The sequence below is a fragment of the Helianthus annuus genome, chromosome 9 (genome assembly GCF_002127325.2).
Source record: "Helianthus annuus cultivar XRQ/B chromosome 9, HanXRQr2.0-SUNRISE, whole genome shotgun sequence".
Classification (NCBI taxonomy): domain Eukaryota; kingdom Viridiplantae; phylum Streptophyta; class Magnoliopsida; order Asterales; family Asteraceae; genus Helianthus; species Helianthus annuus.
Window position 1 is genome coordinate 23,627,539 of NC_035441.2, and position 22,276 is coordinate 23,649,814.

The following is a 22,276-nucleotide window of genomic DNA, read 5'->3' on the forward strand; positions in this document are numbered from 1 at the left end:
TACTTCTTTGGTATTAGTTCGGTTGTCATGTAACCGGGCCGACTTGTAATGTTTACTACCGGATTAATACAAAGTTTGTTATGTTTATCCTCTCTTATCTCTTCCATCTATGAACATGAACACGAAAATCATGGGTTGGATCCCGAAACTGGACCTACACGCTCAACGGAACAGTGGCTGTATGCGTTGGCTAGGGCTTTCCAGACGGAGTGAGCCGTGGTGTGTCCGATGGTTTCGGACATTGCTTCTTCGGTAAGTGTTGAGTTTATCAGCAATAGAGCTTTCTGATCAGCAGCTTTCCAGATCGTGTATGCAGGGTTCACGACTTTTTGGTCATCTTTTGTGATTGTTTCGGCTGGACAGGAAGTTGTGCCATCGACATGGCTGAGGAGATCGACATGGCAACGATCTGTTTTTCCCAGGTTAGGTAATTTTGAGAGGAGAGTTTTATGTTGACAAGGTGGGTCAAGGAGTGAAGAGGAATGGCAGATGAGTCTGTAGCCATGGTGCTGATCAGAAGAAAAAGAGAAAGAGGAATGGCAGATGACTCGGACAGAGAAGAAAAAAAAGAAAGAATAGAGAAGGATGCGGACAGAATGAAGGAAGAAAGAGGAGGGGTGGGTGAGGATCTCAGGCTGATCCCATGAGTTTGATGAGTAATTAATAATTATGGCTTAAAGTTTGCATTTGAGGGGTCTAAGTAATAAAGTGTCATGTGATCATGCACAGTACACATAACTTTGATCATGCACACATTTGCCATAATAGACTAATAGATGTCTCTTGTTATAGTTTAATAATAAACATTCCATCTTTCACTTGTTAGGAAGAAATAGCTTAATATGTTATTTAGCCATTTTCTCTCTTATGCATATAATTTGATATATATTTTTCCTTTAACATGGTGTCTAAACTTGCTCCAAAGTTGTATTTGATTCGGTTTTGTTGTAATTGAAATTTTTTTAGTAAGAGTAGAGGACAATACCCTGACAAATCTAATTGATTTTAGGACTTAATCATACTCTAGTACATTTTTTAAGTGTAGTACCAGGGATTTTTAGTGCTCTAAATACAGTTACATGGATATAATATTACTGCATTTGCTACAATTTCTTTTTTAGTTTACTGAATGTGCTATAATTTTGCGTTTTCTTCAGTTCCAGGTCTGAGACAAACTTTATCGCAGAAGTGGTTGAGACAGTTGAGTGTAAACTAAATTTGAGACAACAGAGTACTCCTGCCCATTTAACTGGAATGGAGGCTCGTGTTGAAGTCATAAATTTGTGGTTGAAAAATGAGCAATACAATGCTATAGCAATTTGTGGTATGGGAGGTAGTGGGAAGACAACAGTTGCCCAATATATTTATAACTTAAATAAGAAAGATTTTGAAAGCAGCAGTTTTATTCCAGAGATTGGAAAACAAGCTGATGGGTTGCTTGTGGTACAGAAACAACTACTCAAAGATGTTTCGGGTGGAAAGAAAATAAGGATATCCAACACTTATGAGGGTACACATAAGATGGAGTTGGTCCTACAAATGAAGCGGGTGCTTATTGTTCTTGATGACATTGATAAAAACGAACAGTTAAGCATTTTACTTGGCACAAAGGCGTTGCATACAAAAAGCAAGATCCTAATAACAACAAGGCTACTAGATATAACGCCGTTATTTGGGTCCATTTCTTGGAGGTGTCAGGTGCACAAAATTAAATTGTTAGATGATCTTGAATCATTAGAACTTTTAAGCTGGTATGCGTTTCGAACCAAAACACCCATGAAAGGTTTCAAGGAGCTTGCAAAACAACTAGCTCAGTATTGTGGAGGTAATCCGCTTGCTCTTAAAGTATTAGGTTCTTCTCTGTTTGTTAGTGATGAAGACCCATGGAGAAGAGATACCATGAAAGATATTTGGAGAAGTAGAATGAATTCACTTAATTCATCCAAAGGAGATCTTGATTGTAACATCCAAAGTGTATTACGGAGGAGCTTTGACTCCTTGCCACTTCGCAGTCACAAAGAGTTGTCTTTTCATATTGCTTGTTTCTTTGTCGGTGAAGACAACTTTGTCATAAAATTGATAATGGAGGATGAATTGTATGCTAAATCTGGGATCTTGACCCTTATTGATAGATGCCTTCTTACCGTTTCAGATGCACCAACTGCTTCAAGATATGGGAAGAAGTATATGTTGGTATCAGAATCATCAGACACCCAGGACCATTCGGGACGGACCGGGTTGTTACCGCATACACAATCATACTTCGACCAACCGCAATAATCACAAGACTTCATCATACATAAACTAACAGAAAGAACTTGCTGAATAATAATAACTAACCGAAATAAACTTCTGAAATATGATAACAGAATTCAGCGTTACAAACAAACTAATCGTTCAAGGCTATTTATAACAATGAACCGGTACGTCTACTTGCAGTCGCGTCTTTCTGATGTAGGGGTACGAGGATGAACATAACCGCCATGTGAAACGTTGCGTCTGTTCTGCATGATAACCGCTGTCGGCGGTTATCCTTTTATCTCCTGCAACTTTCAACCAAATGGGCATGCTGCACCAGGCTTGTTCTTGTGATCCAGATCCAACCCACATATTAACAATACCTAAGACTCTAAATGGTTCGACCCAACATAATGTTTCTGGCCTACGGCCCAACGAACATAAACAAATAAAATAGTTTTTGACCCACTACTAATTTAAACTAAACGTAAACGTAAATGCAGACCGAACAAGAAAGTCGTGATTATCTTCTTGGTCTTCAATCTCCCCCTTAAGCACGAGCTTTCTTGACCCGCAACATTCTTCAAGCATCTTCATCATCGGTGACCACGAACGTGATCACCAAATCCGCATCATCTTCCATCTTGGCCTCCTTGTCTTGAGCATCCTTGTTTCCATCTTTCTCTTTAGCCTTTGCGTTCGTATCACCCTTTTCCTTCATGTAATTAAAGTACCATTCAGATAGCTCGATGTAGTGAACATACGAGACCTTCATCTCAAACCCGTCATCCTTCTCGTATCCATACTCTAATGCAACTTCAGCCCACGAGTCATCTTCCATAACCTTTTTAATTCCACCCTTGAGACTCACAATCCGGTACAAAAGAAGTAAATTCACATCCCTTCCGTCTATCAACTTGGGTGGCATTTCTCTCGGTTTAACAATACCGAGGAAGCTTGGCAGAAACCATATCAACACTTCATCAAAATTTGCATCATAAAACTTAACATATCCGGCCAATTCCTCGTGCATCAAGAGCAAATCCAACGGCTCTAAACAACTATCCATAATCAAGCCGTTCTCGATCACGTCATCTTCATCTTGGGAAAGGACCACCGCCCTCTCACGTAACTCTTGCTTCGATTGGCGAGGGTTATCCTTCATGCCCTCGTAGTAGATCATAAAACAAACCTTTTGCTTCCTTGAAAACACAAATTCATCCTTCTTGGTTCCCGATGTACCTTCACCGTTTGCTTTCTTCTTTTCTTCACGCTCCTTCTTAAATTCTTCTTCATAAAAATCTTCTATGTATTGTTTAAGTTTCTCCTTTTCCACCCGGTGACCGTTATCGACATCAAACCGATCATAGAATCGATTCAAGTACTCCTCTTCTAAATCAACATTTGATTTTTCTTCATACACATCGAAATTCTTAACTTGTGCACCGAACATTTTCTTCAACATACACTTGTCACCCGTGGTGACCGTCTCGATCCCTTGGAACAACAGTTGTTCCAAACTTAGAACATTCTTCTCCATTCTCGGTACGTAATTTACACACGAAATCGTTTTCTCTTTTCCATCGACCGGTATTCTCACTTCACCAATGCCATGAACAAACGAAAAATTCTTCTTTTTCTCGTTCGTGATTACCCCGAAATGCCTCTTGAACCGTTTGAACAGACTACGGTTCCCGGTCATGTGTGTCTTGAAACTTGGATCAACGACCCACATTTCGCTAAACAAACCACCGCTCGTACCATCGACTAAGTAATCATCTTCTTCCGGTAACGGGCCCAAATTGATGTATTTACTAGGGCAAATAGAGGCTATGTGCCCATATTGTTTACAAACAAAACATGTCACCCCGGCCTTCCTCGGCCGTCCAACCGGTGCCTTTCCTTTGCGGTTAACTTTCCTTCCAGCGGCTTTGTGAACCTTCTTCTTCGCATGATCCTTCCCGGACGACTTCACCGAACATTTGGTTGGCTTCCCCTGCGCAACTCTTTTCCCAAGGTTGCAGCCCCGGCCGCACTTTCCAATGTTCCCAACATTACTATTTCCGATATCTACCGCTTTTCCTTTACCGCGAGGACAAACATCATCACGATCACAACCCTTTCCGTTTCCCTGTGAGCCTTTGGCTCTGATACCAATGTTGGTATCAGAATCATCAGACACCCAGGACCATTCGGGACGGACCGGGTTGTTACCGCATACACAATCATACTTCGACCAACCGCAATAATCACAAGACTTCATCATACATAAACTAACAGAAAGAACTTGCTGAATAATAATAACTAACCGAAATAAACTTCTGAAATATGATAACAGAATTCAGCGTTACAAACAAACTAATCGTTCAAGGCTATTTATAACAATGAACCGGTACGTCTACTTGCAGTCGCGTCTTTCTGATGTAGGGGTACGAGGATGAACATAACCGCCATGTGAAACGTTGCGTCTGTTCTGCATGATAACCGCTGTCGGCGGTTATCCTTTTATCTCCTGCAACTTTCAACCAAATGGGCCTGCTGCACCAGGCTTGTTCTTGTGATCCAGATCCAACCCACATATTAACAATACCTAAGACTCTAAATGGTTCGACCCAACATAATGTTTCTGGCCTACGGCCCAACGAACATAAACAAATAAAATAGTTTTTGACCCACTACTAATTTAAACTAAACGTAAACGTAAATGCAGACCGAACAAGAAAGTCGTGATTATCTTCTTGGTCTTCAGTATAGTTTGTGAAGAGTCCAAAGATCCTACTAAACGTAGTAGAGTATGGAATGATACTGAATCTTATCATGTGTTGAGAAAAGGATATGTAAGATGCTTCTTATGTGTATCTTTAAGCTTATTATCGTTGCACAACCTCCCATTTCCACTAAAATTCTCAAATTTCATGTCTTTTCCATTAGGGTTCAGATACAATTGAAGGTCTAGCACTCGATATGCGAAAGGTTGAGCAGGGGATGAGATCAAAGGTAAGACAAATAAAGTAAATTAGGAAGCATTAATGTCTCCTCTAATAGTTCTATTAAGCTAATGGTTATTCCCTTTACATGACATATAGGGAATTTCTCATCATGTCTTATTTCGATAGTTATGGAATTTACCTTCATTTTTAGCGCATTTAACTCAAGATCGAGGCTTCCTAATTATTTTACATCATACTAAACTTGCAGGCATTAGAGCTTAAAACAAGTTCCCTTGCAAATATGGACAAGCTGAAACTTCTCCAACTCAAAAACGTGAAACTCACTGGGTGCTACGAAAATTTTCCAGAGTTTATATGGTTGTGCTGGCATGGATGTCCTTTGCAAATAATGCCCCCTGGGTTATTGATGAGCAGCTTGGTCGCTATAGATATGAGTGATGGTCACTTGGAAAAGTTTGAAGCACCCACGGTATAAGTAATTCAATCTTTTGTTTATCACTTGGCCCTTTAGCTTCTCTGTTTAAGACCGTTCATTCAAATGTACAATCATAATTTGAACTTGTTATTCTTGGAATAGGGACTTAATTCACTCAAGTACCTAAGTCTTAAAGGTTGTGACAAACTTGTCAGCATCTGCAATCTCTACCGGCTCCCTAAACTTGACACTTTGATCCTCTGGAACTGTAGTAGTCTGACTCATCTTTGTAAATCCACAGGCGACCTTGAGTATCTTGATTTTTTGGATTTGACAGGGTGCACTAAACTTTTGAAATATGTAAAACAACCTGAAACCATGATGGTTCCACAAAAACCATTGCTTTCCTTACCCCGGTCACTAATGTTGTTGGATCTCATAAACTGTGACATGGATCATAACAATGATGTTTATGTTGCATTCCATGCCCGATCATTGTTTGTCCTGTGTTTAGCCGTTAATCCATTTGAGTACCTGCCCAGTAACATTAATCTTAAAATGCTCCGCATACTCAACTTGTATTCTTGTCCAAACCTGAAGTCTATCTCATGTATCCCAAGTACGCTATTGGAGTTGCATATAGATTGGTGTATATCACTGGAGAGAGTAACATTCCAATCGGGTCGTTTCACTCTACAGGGGTGTGCTTATGAGTGTTGTTTCAAACTGTCAGAAATTCAAGGCCTTTTTAAATTAGTGTCCGTAGCAGAAACTGAAGAAGCAGAACTTGGTCACATGCAATGGATCAAAGCATATGAAGATCATAAGGTGGAACTGGTCGGTGACGAGATTACTAAAGGCAAAATTTGGCATACTCAGGTTATCTCTCCTAAGTTCTATCAAATGAGCACACAAAAAAACAAGCCTATATCCTGCCTCCAATATTTTTAATATACAACTAACCAAATTTTATGCGATCTAGGTGTTGTATGAATATGGTATAATGAGCACCTATCTGCAAGGCATAGATTATCGAAGCATGATGACATCTGAGTATACGTCATCATCCTTATTCTTATTCTTTTGTGTGCCTTTTCATCATGAGAAGAACAGGATCCAAGGATTAAACGTAAGTTGCTTATACAGATTATCAGGATCCAAGGATAATGATGAGTTGGGTTTGTTGGCAAAAATCAGCAACAGAAGCAAGGGTCTTACATGGGTATACAACCCTCTAGTGTATTGCAAACCCAAAGTTGATGAAGATGTTGTGTGGTTAAGCTACTGGCCAATCGGAACATATTAGATGCTGGTGATGCAGTCACTGTGGGTATAAACGCGGATGAAGCGGTGATGGTAAGCCAATGTGGTGCCAGCCTGGTGTATGTGGATGATAGTGAAGAAGATGAAGAAGAGAACTTTGGGACTAACACTATGAAAGAGGAAGAAGAGATTGGAGGAGATCTGTCTGAATTCGAGGTGACCACAGGAGGCTACTATCTTTCACGCCGTGATTTATTTGGTCCGGAAACCTCTTATTGGTTAAAATGGTTGTTCGGTGATAACGTTCACTACACAGGTATGTTCCTCATTTAGATGTGTACGAATTTTTAGATGATATTAAACCAAAAATAGTGACAAAGACCCTAATGGCACAAATTCTCTTATCAGATTCACATGGATGGAGGAAAAGTCATCAGTCGAAGTTATCTTGGATGGTGAGAGATTTTGCAAACACCTTCCTCAGAGTATGTATATACCTTAATCTTTCTCTATGATACAAACAAAATTTATATGTTAAATTGTAGGTCCCTTTTCGCGGAGGATTACGAACCTAAACCTTGTTATACAAACCTACTAGCGAGTGCGGAATCCAAGCTAGCAAGCAAACCGAGTTAGTAGCAAGTAGAGAAACAAACACACAAGTTCACCGATTAACACAACTTGTATTAATGCAATGAGGGTTCGGTTACAAGCTCAATGTTTACAGAAATGTTCTATAAACTCTCAAAGTATGTGTGTGTGAGTTCTGGACAGAAAGCTCTCAAACCTCTCTATCTCTCGGATGTGCAAAATGGCAGAACTCCCTCACACTCAACACATGCATGGGTATATATACCCAGCTCAGCAGGTCTTCTCGAAGGATTCGATAGATGGTCCGAAGGATCATCTATCGATCACAACATGTTCGAAAGATGAACATTGACCTCGAAGGATCATCCTTCGAGGTCTAATCAGTCGAACCATATCTTTCGTGCACCTCGAAGGATCAGGTGTATCCTTCGAGGCTATCCTTCGATCAGAACATCTTTCAACTGTTGTCCAAGTCAAACCGGAGGATGGTTGACTTGGTCAACTTACAACACAAACCAGGACATCGTTTATACCAGACCGAATACAGACAAAGTACAGACACAAGTGCACCAACAAACTCCCCCTTGGCTGTAGCTTTGTCTTTGTCTTCCAATAAATGTAGACTCGTCTTGAACTTCGACGGTCTTTGGTCTTCAAGTTCTCAAAACTCTGATGTCCTTTCCAGTCTTCAATGTCGGAGGATCTTCAAAGTCTTCACGTCTTGAAAGTAGAAAGTGTATCAACAAACTACCCGTATCATGTAGGAAGTGTGTTGACAAACTCCCCCTTAACATAAGCTCCCCCTTGAGTTATGCTCGTGAAAAGACTTTATCTTTATGAAGTGAGATCCTTGTGGTGTTGACGATGGCCAGCGGCTACTCGATCATCTTCATCTTTTGAGCGCCTTCTCGTCGTGTCTTCATTCCAGAGCTTGTCATCGACCATGTTCTCCTAGCCTTTAGAATCTGCACATGCAAGAAATCTAAACGCATAATGAGAACAACTGCTTGGAATATAGTATAAACAAATGACGCACGGATGACCATGTCACAATCAAACACCGTCCGACAGTTTGAAAGTTTAATAAATTTGTCAATTTTAAGTCTTTAACTTTCAAAACATGCAAATTTCGACCGTTTATGAAGATTTAGTCAGTTCGGTTTTCATTCAGGTTTCAGGTAACGAAGACTCGAGCTCCAACATCGTACGATCGAAAATAAAGCAGAAATAAAATCTTTTTGGCATTTATAAAGTTTATATTAAAACACGCCTAAAATCTTTTTGGTATTTTTGAAAGTAAAAGACAACAATTTAAAATCCTTTGAGTGTTATCAAACGACATCACCGCTAATGTCATGCTGATATGCACCAAACGACGAAACTGTTTAAAAGAAATAATAAAAGTTAAGCAGTACATAAATATATACAGACATTCTTTTTGTGAGTTTCGAGGGTAAGAGAATCATATCAGTGTACGGTCATGCCAAAACACTCTTGTTGTTCAGTTAGTTAACATTAAGATAAGCATCCTATAACAATTATCGGTATTATTGTCCACTTAAGCTCAACTTATCAGATGTAATCATGTTTAGAGGATACGTTAATGTATGATTTATACTTACCGACCGGTGTTCATCCACATCACGACACATTCCCGTATCAAGGTATGTACGAGGGTTCATCTTACCGGTGAGTATACCGATTATCATCTGTTTGACCGTATAAATTGTGAGATACTCACTTATTTTGAATTGAAAACAAGCCCTATGTGATATAATCACTTATTGATGAGGAACTTGATTTTCGTATGCATGAGGGCACAGGGGCAAGTCCGTGAACAGGTCAGTACTTCCGTACAGCAGAGAGACGAACTTGACACCCGGATAAATGTGATATTTTATCACTTATTTGATTTGGACATGTGATTGTTTATCACTTATTGAGGTCGAATGCAGTATGTAAATATGTACACGTATGTATAGTATCATGGAAGATCTAGACTTGCGTCCCCGTTATTTTTCGGTAAAAGATACAACCATGATACCCAGATGATAAGCAGCATAAAGACCGAATATCTCAGAACCTCGGCAATCTATCAAACGAAATTTCGGTACTAAGACCATATGCCAATGAATGGTTCCCACCTGGTCTTCAGTCGATTAAGATTTATATCACCCTGCACACTTTAAAATGATTGTGAGCCTACCGATACATCTTATATAGAGCTGCTTATCGTTTTTCAGTTTAGGTTTAAAGAGGTTTGGATAGACCACTGATGTACTATCATTTTCTCTTTTGCTCACCAGGAAACTCATTTTTGTTTTTCTATTGTTTTTGTGTTTTTGAAATTTTTCGATGTTTTTGTATTTTCCGATTTTTGGATTTACTCCCCCTAAAATCAATAAACTAAGATAAATTTAAAAACACACAAAGATATTTACAAAAATGATTTTCCGATGTTGGTTTTACTCTTGCTTGACCTTAATGCCGTTTACCAATAATAAAAAGTCAAATCTTGATTTGTCAAATGCTTTGGTAAATAAGTCGGCACGTTGGTCATCGGTGTGGACCTTAACAACATCGATTAGCTTTTTCTCAAAGCAATCACGTATGAAGTGATATTTGATTTCGATGTGTTTGGTCTTTGAATGCTGCACAGGATTTCTAGTGATATCTAAAGCAGCAGAATTATCAACGTAAATAGGAGTAGTTAGGAATTCAAAACCGTAGTCCCGCATTTGTTGTTGGATCCAAAGAACTTGGGAGCAACAACTTGAGGCAGCAATGTATTCAGCTTCGCATGTTGAGGTAGCTACACACGTCTGCTTCTTGCATTGCCATGTAACTAGGCGATTTCCTAAAAACTGACATCCAGCCGTTGTGGATTTACCGTCGATTTTGCATCCGCCAAAATCAGAATCACTGAAAGCTACCAATTCAAAGTTATTATCCCTAGGGTACCACAGACCGGTGTCAGGGTACGCCTTCAAATAACGAAAAATCCTTTTAACAGCAGCAAGATGTGAGGCCTTCGGATTAACTTGATATCTGGCAAGCAGGCACGTCGGGTACATTATGTCTGGCCTTGATGCTGTGAGGTACATAAGAGATCCGATCATAGCGCGATAGATTGAAGGGCTAACAGCTTCTCCCTTCAAGTCTGGAGTAATTCCGTGATTAGTTGGCAATGGGGTACCAATGGGCGTTGCATCAGACATCTGGAACCGGCTCAAGATGTCACCAACATATTTAGTCTGATGGATGAATATCCCAGACTCCGTTTGTTGTACTTGTAGGCCCAAGAAGAAAGTCATTTCCCCCATAGCACTCATCTCGAATTTATCCTGCATGATGCGCTCGAATTCCCTACACAAGACATCATTAGTAGAACCAAAAATAATGTCATCAACGTATACCTGTACCAGAAGAAGATCTCCATCTTGTTCTTTGATGAAAAGAGTACAGTCGATAAGACCTCTACGAAAACCGTTCTCCAGCAGATAGTGTGATAAGGTTGCATACCAAGCTCGTGGTGCTTGATGAAGACCATAAAGAGCTTTGTTGAGCAACCAAACCCGATCGGGATGGATAGGATCTTCAAAACCTGGAGGCTGTTCGACGTACACCTCTTCTTCAACCACACCATGTAAAAATGCACTTTTCACGTCCATCTGATAAACCTTGAATCCTTTGAAGGACGCATAGGCTAGAAAGATTCGAATTGCTTCAAGACGTGCCACTGGTGCATAGACTTCGTTGTAGTCGATCCCTTCAATCTGACGAAAACCTTGAACGACTAAACGAGCTTTGTTTCGGATAACAACTCCGCGGTCATCCTTTTTGCATTTGAAAACCCAACGGGTACCAATCTTCTTGTATCCAGCAGGTTTCTCTACTAGTTTCCAGACACCCAGCTTCTGGAATTGTTGCAGTTCTTCCTGCATTGCTTCAACCCAAGCATTATCTTTCAAGGCTTCTTTCCACGTTCTTGGTTCTTCTTGTGAGACATAACACGCGAAGGACCAATCGTTTTGTTGCCCGGATTCTCGAATAGCTGCATACAGGCCTGCATTGTTGTTGTTTCGCAACATGTTTCTTGTTTGTACGCCACTCTGCACATTTCCAATGATGTTTTGTTGAGGATGGGTATTATGAATCCTTGTTTCTGGATTATCTGGAACTGGAACATTTATACCCAGATTGTTGAGATTAAGATCAACAACCAATTCAAGACCCGGAATTGACGAAGAGGATGATGCAGTAGTCTCAGCTGTTCTATGTGTATCCACTGGAGGAGTACCCTCTGAAGTACCATGAACTGCTGTTGTAGGAGCTTCTTGATCTGCATCTAGAAATTCATCATCCTCTGAAGATTCGTTCAATTCGTTTGCATCATGAAAATCCTCATTATTGAGAGTATTATTGTTCACCGAAGAAGATGGTTCTTGATTAACAAGAATTGGACGAACCACCGGTGAAACTGTTGCATTGTCACTCTCGAAAAACATCCTAGCCGCGGCATTTTCTTCAACGGCTTCAACATTGATCGAATTGAAAAAGTCATCGTACTCAAACATCCAAGGTTGACCCGGATTTTTGACTGGCAAGGTGTGCCTTTGTACTCTGACCTCAGACCATTCCTCGACCCTTTTAGTCTCTAGATTCCAGACTCGTAAGTTAGGGGTGGCATACCCAAGAAAGTATCCATCAATTGCTCTTGCCCCAAACTTTCCATTAGGATCGATGATTGTGCATGGAGCTCCAAACGGTTCTAGATAAGACAAATCTGGTTTCCGTTTTTGAAGAAGCTCAAAGCAGGTCTTGTTGTGTCTTTTGACTGTAAGGACTCTGTTCAATGTGTAACATGCAGAGGCCACAGCTTCAGTCCAGAATGGAATGGGTAACTGTGACTCTACCAACATTGTCCTAGCAGTCTCGATCAATGTGCGGTTCTTACGTTCAGCGACACCATTCTGTTGAGGAGTATAAGCTGCACTAAACTCATGAAGAATACCCTTTGAAGTGCAGAACTCCGCCATGGAATGATTCTTAAATTCAGTACCATTGTCGCTACGTATCCGCCTAACCTTCAACTTATACAAATTCTCAATCTGAATGATCAAGTTTTTGATAATGCCAAAGGTTTCACTCTTGTGTGCCATGAACGCAACCCAAGAAAATCTTGAATAATCATCAGTAACCACGAGGCAGTATTGGTCACCTCGAATACTCTTGTGCTTGACAGGACCGAACAAATCCATGTGCAAACGTTCAAGAGGAACTGCCACTGTGTTGATCTTCTTTGTAGGGTGCTTCTTCTTTGTTTGCTTTCCTTTCTGGCACGAAACACAGATGTCTTGAAGATGGAAATTTTTGAGGGGAACACCATTCACCAATTCATTTGAAACTAAATGATTCATTTTTCGTAAGTGAATGTGACCCATTCGTCTGTGCCAAGAGATAGTGTCTTTTTCTGTGGCTTTGGAAACGAAACAAGTTGCTTGTGCAGACGTAGTAATAGCTTGGCTCATGTCAAGGACGTACAAATCATTTATCCTTGGAGCCGACAAGAGAATCCATTCCTTTGGAATTTTGAAGCCGGGTTTCAGCACATAACATCCATTAGCATCAAAGTGTACTGAAAATTTCTTGTCACAAATTTGAGAAACACTAAGAAGATTGTGATCAAGTTGTTGCACAAAATTGATCTTGTCAAAACTGACAATCCCGTTAGATATCATTCCTTCACCCGTTATATATCCACCTTTATCTCCAGCAAAAGCAACATAACCTCCTCTAATAGATTTAACGTCGTAGAGAAGCTTCATGTCGCCTGTCATGTGCCTGGATGCCCCACTATCAACAATCCAGTGACTACTGATAGTTCCTCCTGAAGCACCCTGCACATGAACTCAAATGAATTAGTTGGAGATGGGGACCCAAGCCATTGTGGTCTTGGGTCTTCCATTTTCATCAATGACAATAACTTCTTGTCTTTGATGGTTGGTGAATTGTGATGGTCCCCCTGATTCAACAACCGTTTTTGGTTTCCAAGTCTGTTTGGTTTCACCAGTGTTTTTCTTTAAAATTTTAACTTCTTGATGATTTGAAGTTTTAGAATTTTCTGGTTTTACAGCAACAGATTGTTTTTGAACCACATCAGTTTTAATTGCCTTTTCAATTTTCTTGACCTGTTGCCGTTTCTGTTTCTTTTCCCTTTCTTTTACAAGGCGGGGATCTTGTTTTGTGGAAACAGTTGGCTTACGGTCAGTTTTGCCACGGGGATCATCAACCTTTCCTTTTTGTTTATGAAGATATGGGCAGTTTCTAATAATGTGCCCAATGGTTCCACACTCAAAACATGATCTTCGTTCTACAAACCCCGAAGAATCATGTGATCGTCTAGCCGATGATGTTGAACTTTGTGAACCCGAGGTACTAGGTTTTGAACTGCTTGGTTCATTTCTTTTCTCGACAATAGCTTTCTTGACAAAATCTAAGTTAGATTGATTTTCAAACTTTTCAATTTTGTCTGTTCCCGTCGATTTCACAAAGTTAACATTCTTCTTCTTCTTTTGATTCGGCTTCTTTTGCACTGGAGTCGGTGCTTTACCTTTGGGTTTGGTGTGATTTTGCTGTGTTGGCACTGTTGGCAATTTCTTGTTGCCAAATTGCTTTCGAACTTCAGCCTTTGGGATTGGAGGACACTGTGTGACTGTAACTTTAGGTCCTGCCTTTCCCAAGAACTTACTTGTCGAATTCTCAAAGACTTTGCAGATTAAGGATTGATTAACATTCTTAATGGGAAAATCTTTGTCTGAGTAAATTTTATCATCACCAACTAGAGTGTACAGCAAATTCACACTCTCCAGCTCTTCTGCAGATGAGGACTCAGTTGCAGCAGTCTTAGCGGGTTGAACAGGGGGATCACATAGGATGTGATTCTCAAGAGGTATGTCCTCATTTTTGGCTACCGCATCAGACTTAGCTGGGACAGTATCATCAGATTCATCATCAGACGAATCAGCATCCTCAATCACAACTGGAGGATCTTGATTCTGTTCAGCACTCACAAATGTATCTGCTGACACATCTGAATCTGAGGATACTTCCTTTTGGTATCCGAGTCCTGCAGCAAATTCCTTAACATCTAGAGGCACAGAAGGTTCAAAGAATACCCTGTCCTCTTCATCAGGCATGGCGTCATAATTATGTCTCACTGGTGGTGGACACTTCTTGTAGCCTATGCATGTGACATCTCTCTTTTCCTTCTGAACGTCAATGATGTGATCTAACACATAGCTAGAGCTCAAATAACTGTCTAGCTTGAGTTTGATCGCATCACTTTCGGTTTTCACACAGGCCATCTCTTTTTGCATTGTTTCAAGACGAGAGATATACAAATTAATGTCCGTCTGTTTTCTTGAAACCATTTTTGTCAATTCAGTTTTATCTTTCTTTAATGTTTCAATCATTGACTTAAATTCTTTTTCATGGTTTTCATGAAACATGTTGGCTTCTGTGCATTTTGAGAGATCCACAGTCAATTTCTGATTGTGGAGAAAGGTCACATCATATTTTTCTTGCAAAGCGTCATGCTTACTTTGCAAGTCACTCAAATTCTCATTCACAGTAGTATGTTTGTCTTGCAAGTCAAACAAATTAGCTTGTAAAGCATCATGTTTGCCTTGCAACTCAGACATACTTTTCTCCATTTCAGCACATCTAGCATGCAACCTAGCACATTCATCACAATTAACAGCAGTGGGTTCATCGACACATACCTGACTTGATGAACCGTCGACATTAGCCATAAAGGCTGAATGGAGAGAAGACGAAGTATAAGCAGCTTGATCCACCAGAATAGATCTTCTTTGAGTTTCTGCTGCAGCTTCCTCCAATAGTTCATCAATATCTGCATCGATTACTGCATTCGATGTCTCACCCACATAATCATCACCAGAATTGGATGATTCTTCATCAGTACTCCTGCTATAACCAGAAGAGTCTTCATCTTCAGACGATTCACCACCACTGGCAGAAGATTCTCTACCACTGGTGTGAACTAGCTCCTTCACAATCTGAGCAAAACATGCTGTTTCATCAGGAGCATCACCACCCAACTGGATTGACCAGTCACAACCTTCATCCACCTGAACTGCAAGAGCTCGGTTGGTTTGGTTATTTGCAGGCACCAATGAACGCTCAGTGTTTCTGTTCTGATTCTGCTGGTTGCCTCGGTTTCTGAAGGGATTTTGATTCCCGTGCTGTGCTGGCTTTGTACATTCCCTTTTAAAATGGCCCCGTTCACCACAGTTGAAGCACTTAACAGCCTGCTTATCAAACCCATACTTGGTGTCTCGCTTACTTTCCAAGCTGGTTCTGCCAGTACTTTCCATCCAATCCTTTGCTCTTCTCACAGCACTCGCAAAGGCCCACTTGATGTCCATCAAGTCCATCTCTTCCTTATCAATCTGCCTGTAATCTTCTTGTGTCAGATTAATGTTTCCAATCTGACCTTCTATCAACCCACAGTACGCGCTCACTACAGTGTTAAGTAGCTCCATGTGTTCCTTAGCTACTTCTACACTGATTTTAGAGAAGCTTGACGTGTCGAGCTGTACTGTACTTGACTTTGATTGTTGACCTGCAGCAGATGATGTTCCTCCATAACACGCATATTTTGGTTGTTGAGCAGGAGGAGGAGGAGGTGGTTGTATTGGATTTCCATACAGATCTGTGGTTGGAGGCGGCTTTACAGGAACTTGCACTGGATTGCCATACATATCCGTGCTTGTGACAAACGCCGTTTGAAGTGGAGCATGTGAACCGGCTTTTGCAGATGAAGAATTGGAGGTGCCATAATACATCTCTGGATTCTGTGGCACTGCAACTCTCTTTGCCTTCAACGTTTCTTCCTGATCCTTGTTCTCCAGAAGCTGCACGAAATCGTTGATATTTGTGGTTTTCAACGTTCCGTTGTACTTCAAGATTTCCAGGAAGTTATTCCATTGAGGAGGCAATGCATCGGCAAACTTCTTTACCACCTCTGTTGGAGTCGTTGTGACTTCAAAGTTGGTTAGCTCAGTAAGCAGGTGATAGAATCGGCTTGTCATATCTCCCAAGGACTCCTTATCCATACATGTGAAGCCATCGAATTCTTTCTTCAGTAGATCTCGTCTTAGTTGACGTGTGGCTTCATTACCTACTCCTCTTGTTTTCAATGCATCCCACAGCTTCTTCGTAGTCTTGAAACTGACGAACTGATGATAAATATCCTTGCTCAGTGCTTGAGTGAGAATAGCGTATGCTTTCTTTTCTAAGTCATACGTCTTCTTTTGATCCTCAGGAAGATCGGCAAATGTAGCTGTCGAAGAAGCAGCAACCTCGATAGTTTGATCGAATTCCGTAGTGAATCGCAACCACAACTCTGTATTTTGACCAAGAATGTATGTATGGAAACGATCAACCCATCCCGGATATTCATTAAGATGCATCAACTTTGGAGGCCTGTTCAAACTTCCGGTTTCACTTTCGCTTAGTAGAAGACTTTGAATACTCGGAGTTTGATTTGAAACAAACGCCCATTGACCAGCTGGAGTGGCATTTGTTTGTGAGGATGTAGATACTGGCGATTCGGCCCATGATGGAGATTGACTAGTATTCATGTATTTTCCACTGTCTGGAGCCGGACTTCCCCACCAACTCGGATTCATGATAGATAAGCAAAATAAATGCTAAGTAAGAATGATCCGAAAGATACACAACCGAAAGATCCTGGTCGAAAGATCTAAAATCACAGAAAGTTGTTAGCAATAAACAGATCACAATCGAAAGATATAATCTTGTTCGAAGGATCAACAGTACTCGAAGGATTACTGTTGACTCTCGAACAATGATCTCGAAAGACTCAAGAACACGAAGGATTCCCTTTTGAAAGATCCTTATCTTTCGTGTTAAATCCTTATCTTTCGATCAACAGATCTCGAAAGATTCACCAATACGAAGGATCCTAATCTTTCGGACACTAGTCTTTCGAAAAGATTCCTTTCTCGAAGGATATGTTTCAGACTTCGAAGGATGGGTCGAAGGATATAAATCTTTCGAGCCCTCCTTGATCGAAAGATATCGAAGGATGATCTTTCGATGTCGAAAGATATCTTTCGAGAGGCTCTGACACAACTGACTTTGATGTGATAGGTTGGTGAAAAGGTGATGGGTTGGTGTACCAACTTTCGGCAGAATGGATGGTTCTGCAACAACTTTTCACCAAACTTTTTGACTTTCAAAAATTTTACCAAAATAGGCAAACCATATCCTCAAGTCCAGTTCACCGGAATGATAACCGGAATATGGCCGGAAAAATCAAAGTTTCACAAACACGATTTTTATGTTACCCAAACCGACCCTGAACACTCCCGATAGGTTTAGACACGTTTTTACTCAACGAAAATGCAAGAAAACAAGTAAAAACAGGTGCAAAACCAAGTGTTTCAACACACCAAAACTTGTAAAAACCCGGTTTTAAACAAGGTAAAGAGCGAGGCTCTGATACCACTTGTAGGTCCCTTTTCGCGGAGGATTACGAACCTAAACCTTGTTATACAAACCTACTAGCGAGTGCGGAATCCAAGCTAGCAAGCAAACCGAGTTAGTAGCAAGTAGAGAAACAAACACACAAGTTCACCGATTAACACAACTTGTATTAATGCAATGAGGGTTCGGTTACAAGCTCAATGTTTACAGAAATGTTCTATAAACTCTCAAAGTATGTGTGTGTGAGTTCTGGACAGAAAGCTCTCAAACCTCTCTATCTCTCGGATGTGCAAAATGGCAGAACTCCCTCACACTCAACACATGCATGGGTATATATACCCAGCTCAGCAGGTCTTCTCGAAGGATTCGATAGATGGTCCGAAGGATCATCTATCGATCACAACATGTTCGAAAGATGAACATTGACCTCGAAGGATCATCCTTCGAGGTCTAATCAGTCGAACCATATCTTTCGTGCACCTCGAAGGATCAGGTGTATCCTTCGAGGCTATCCTTCGATCAGAACATCTTTCAACTGTTGTCCAAGTCAAACCGGAGGATGGTTGACTTGGTCAACTTACAACACAAACCAGGACATCGTTTATACCAGACCGAATACAGACAAAGTACAGACACAAGTGCACCAACATAAATCCCTTAACAAACAGTTCTCATTTGCAAAAACGTGACTAAAACATAAAGATAGGTAAAGTATGTTTACACATTACTTGGCTACTTGCATTAAGATTTTATGTTGATTTTTTTATAATATTAAAATAAATTTCTTAAGAGGTTTGGTAATATAAGTTTTAGATATACGATTTATTATAACTTTTGGTTCCATGTCACTTGATTATGCAAAACAAAAAGAAAAGGAAAAAAAAGAAAAAGATCGCATTGACCATAAAAATAAGTATCGAGTATTTTGTTTGGTTTTTATGCATCAATGAAAGACAGAAATTATCAGTTAGCCATAATTCTACAAAACCATGGCTGTTCTAATGCCTTTGTTACATTTCAGATAATTGAGTTGGGAGTTAGCTTTAACAATCAAAGTGAAATCTACACTATAGAGAAGGCGGTATCTAGTCTTGTCGGCATTGAATCTGTGTCCACTCAAAAAGATACAGAAAGACTAATCGTCGTCGGATGCGTTGATCCTATTGAAGTTGTAAGCTGTGTGAGGGAACTAGGCAACATGGCGGTGAAGGTTTTATCTGTTAAATACAAAATTGAGTAAAATAAGTTACAAAGTCTAGTTTATAATATAACATGAATAAAGTTGGATAGATGTGGGTTCGTTCCTGATTCCGAAGAAAAGTTGTACATTTTGCATCACATGTATTAGGGAATGTGCTCAGAAACTTATATGTTTTGCTTTATGTTATGAGTGTTGACTTTCATCTTGACTCAAAGTAGTTGAGAACATTTGAAGAGTCTTACAATTTTGATTGCTACTGTAAGATTGTTAAGTTGCTTTTGAGATTGTAAAGACCTTTTAGTTGTATATAAGGTTATTGCAACTGATAATTAGGAAAATGACTAGAACTTTAACTTTTGTTATAAGATTTTACTTTTTGAATTTTGTGATCAGAAAATGCTAAAATAGTAACTTTCGCTATAATTCACATCCCTCATCATTTTTGCAGGTTTATTTTATATTATTTTTTACCTGATTCATTTTTACCTGTCACCATTTGCGATCGGTATAATCTATATAATTAGATTCTGAAAACTGGTATCGTACCATTTGCGACAAAAGTAATTAGAGCATCCTCATCGCTTAATTCTGGACTAGGTCCAGAATCCAGATTTCAACACTGGATGGCACGTGGGCATTGGAGGAGAAGGTGAGTTGCGGTCTGGTCTGGTGCACTTGACTCAATTCGAAGAGGGTGGTGGGTACCACTGGACCGTTGAGCATTTAAAAAATATCAACCGGCAAAATTTTAAAATAATAAAACAATTAATTTAAACTTTAACCAACCGGCTATATATACACACAATTTGATCGAGCACATTTGGACCCATATACATAGTTATTTGTAGTTGTGTTCTTTTTTTAAATTTAAATGTTGCATGTTGTTTTTATTAATTTTAAATGATATTTGTGTTTTTTCAACCTTTAATGTTTAATTTGTTTTATATAAAAGGATTTAATTATAACTGAAATACTAAAAGTATTATATTATGAAATAACTAAATTAGATATAGAGAGAAAAAAAATAGGTGATGAGGTACATGGTGAGGTGAATGTTTGGGTTGGGTTAGCATTTGAGGAAAAACATAGTTTTTTAGGTAAAGGTTTAGAATGTTATGGTGTGCTGAGGTAACAGGTCTGAAAATCAAACCCATCTTAGCATTAGAGATGCTCTAATAACCTTACATGTAACTTTAAACATATCCATCACTATGCCCCCCCCCCCCCCCCAAACCTCTTAATACAATTTAAACGTGTTTTGAAGACAATCAAGATTCATAACACTGACGCACAAATGTCAAGCAATTATATATAATTCACTTTGGTGGGGAAGGTGAGTTGGCAGGAGACCATGAATTCAACCCATCAATCAAGAACAAAATAACAATTGAACAAAGAACAAGAAGAGAGGGATAAACCCTAATATGCAATTGTATTAATAAATGAACAATAGAACCTGATTGTTACAAGATGCAAGATACAAGATTCCAGGATACAATAACAAATGAAAATCCTAAACTATTTATAGACTTCAATGGGTGCGAGTGTAGAGTCGTGTCCTTTCACGAATAGTCACGTCTCTAGAATATGTGGATGAGAATGAAACTTGAAGAGGTGTGTCTTTACATCCACAAGTCGCATCCCTTGATCCCTTGTATGCAGCCAATCGCGAACAAACATGTCCTCACGGACATACCCTTTCGATTAGAGGAGAAGTTGCCAACTTCCAGATTGTCAACTTTAGTCCCCATATTTTATAACTACCCTGTAACCGCCATCTAAATAACTTTAAACTAATTCATAATCAACCCTTGCACTTCTAGTCAAACTTTGATCACACAATTAAGTCCAACATTCACCCCCCCCCCCTAATTGTTGATCCAAGTTTGATTCTTGAACTTTGCATGCTTCTTCCTGGGCAAGCTTTAATCCTGGTGTCATGCGTCACACACTACACCAAAAACTTTGCGGCCTCATCCATGTCTACATATGACTGTGCAAACCATTATGTTCCCGCTATGATTCCATCAACAATCTTCAACCCTGCAAGTCCTTAGGGAATTCTAACACGAACACCGTCTCTTGCGATTGATCTTTGTGATGGCATCCTCTCTTCCTTCTCAAACCGATCCATGCACACCCCTAGTATGTATTCCTCCTTCCTGGGCAATCTCTGAACCCAATATTTTAACTGTATGCGAATCTGGGATCAACTTCTTGGGAGACTTTTAAATTGGTGATTTCCATGAACGAAGGATGGCTTCCCCTGCGCGTACTGTTCACCTTTTCCGCTGCCCGGCTGCTCTTTCCTCCATTCAGACCCGTACCAACATGCTCGGTTCCCCCGACGATTTCCTTCCTTCCCTCAGATGATTCTTCGGAACGCGAAACCCTTGCCTTGATTGAAGAATTGAATCCATGATCTTGATTCTTTGAGCCTTGGCTCTGATACCAATATAGATCCCAGGAGACCATGAATTCAACCCATCAATCAAGAACAAAATAACAATCGAACAAAGAACAAGAAGATAGGGATAAACCCTAATATGCAATTGTATTAATAAATGAACAATAGAACCTGATTGTTACAAGATGCAAGATACAAGATTCCAGGATACAATAACAAATGAAAATCCTAAACTATTTATAGACTTCAATGGGTGCGAGTGTAGAGTCGTGTCCTTTCACGAATAGTCACGTCTCTAGAATATGTGGATGAGAATGAAACTTGAAGAGGTGTGTCTTTACATCCACAAGTCGCATCCCTTGATCCCTTGTATGCAGCCAATCGCGAACAAACATGTCCTCAGGGACTTCGATTAGAGGAGAAGTTGCCAACTTCCAGATTGTCAACTTTAATCCCCATATTTTATAACTACCCTGTAACCGCCATCTAAATAACTTTAAACTAATTCATAATCAACCCTTGCACTTCTAGTCAAACTTTGATCACACAATTAAGTCCAACAGTGGTACCCACTGGACCGTTGAGCATTTAAAAAATATCAACCCGCAAAATTTTAAAATAATAAAACAATTAATTTAAACTTTAACCAACCGGCTATATATACACAATTTGAT

The 22,276-nt window shown here is 39.8% G+C and overlaps 2 protein-coding genes across 2 annotated transcripts; both read left to right on the forward strand.

Moving 5' to 3' along the window:
• The first annotated feature begins 482 nt into the window (after nt 1–482).
• Nucleotides 483–2,280, forward strand: LOC110875463 (disease resistance protein RUN1-like). Its single transcript, XM_022123661.1, has 2 exons — nt 483–634; nt 1,158–2,280. The coding sequence occupies exons 1-2, from the start codon at nt 483–485 to the stop codon at nt 2,278–2,280; spliced, it is 1,275 nt and encodes a 424-aa protein (XP_021979353.1).
• A 2,342-nt stretch (nt 2,281–4,622) lies between these two features.
• Nucleotides 4,623–19,234, forward strand: LOC110874204. The gene is made up of 8 exons (XM_035976847.1): nt 4,623–4,667; nt 5,170–5,235; nt 5,437–5,658; nt 5,767–6,483; nt 6,587–6,826; nt 6,886–7,183; nt 7,276–7,352; nt 19,016–19,234. The coding sequence occupies exons 1-8, from the start codon at nt 4,623–4,625 to the stop codon at nt 19,232–19,234; spliced, it is 1,884 nt and encodes a 627-aa protein (XP_035832740.1).
• Nucleotides 19,235–22,276: the final 3,042 nt, after the last annotated feature.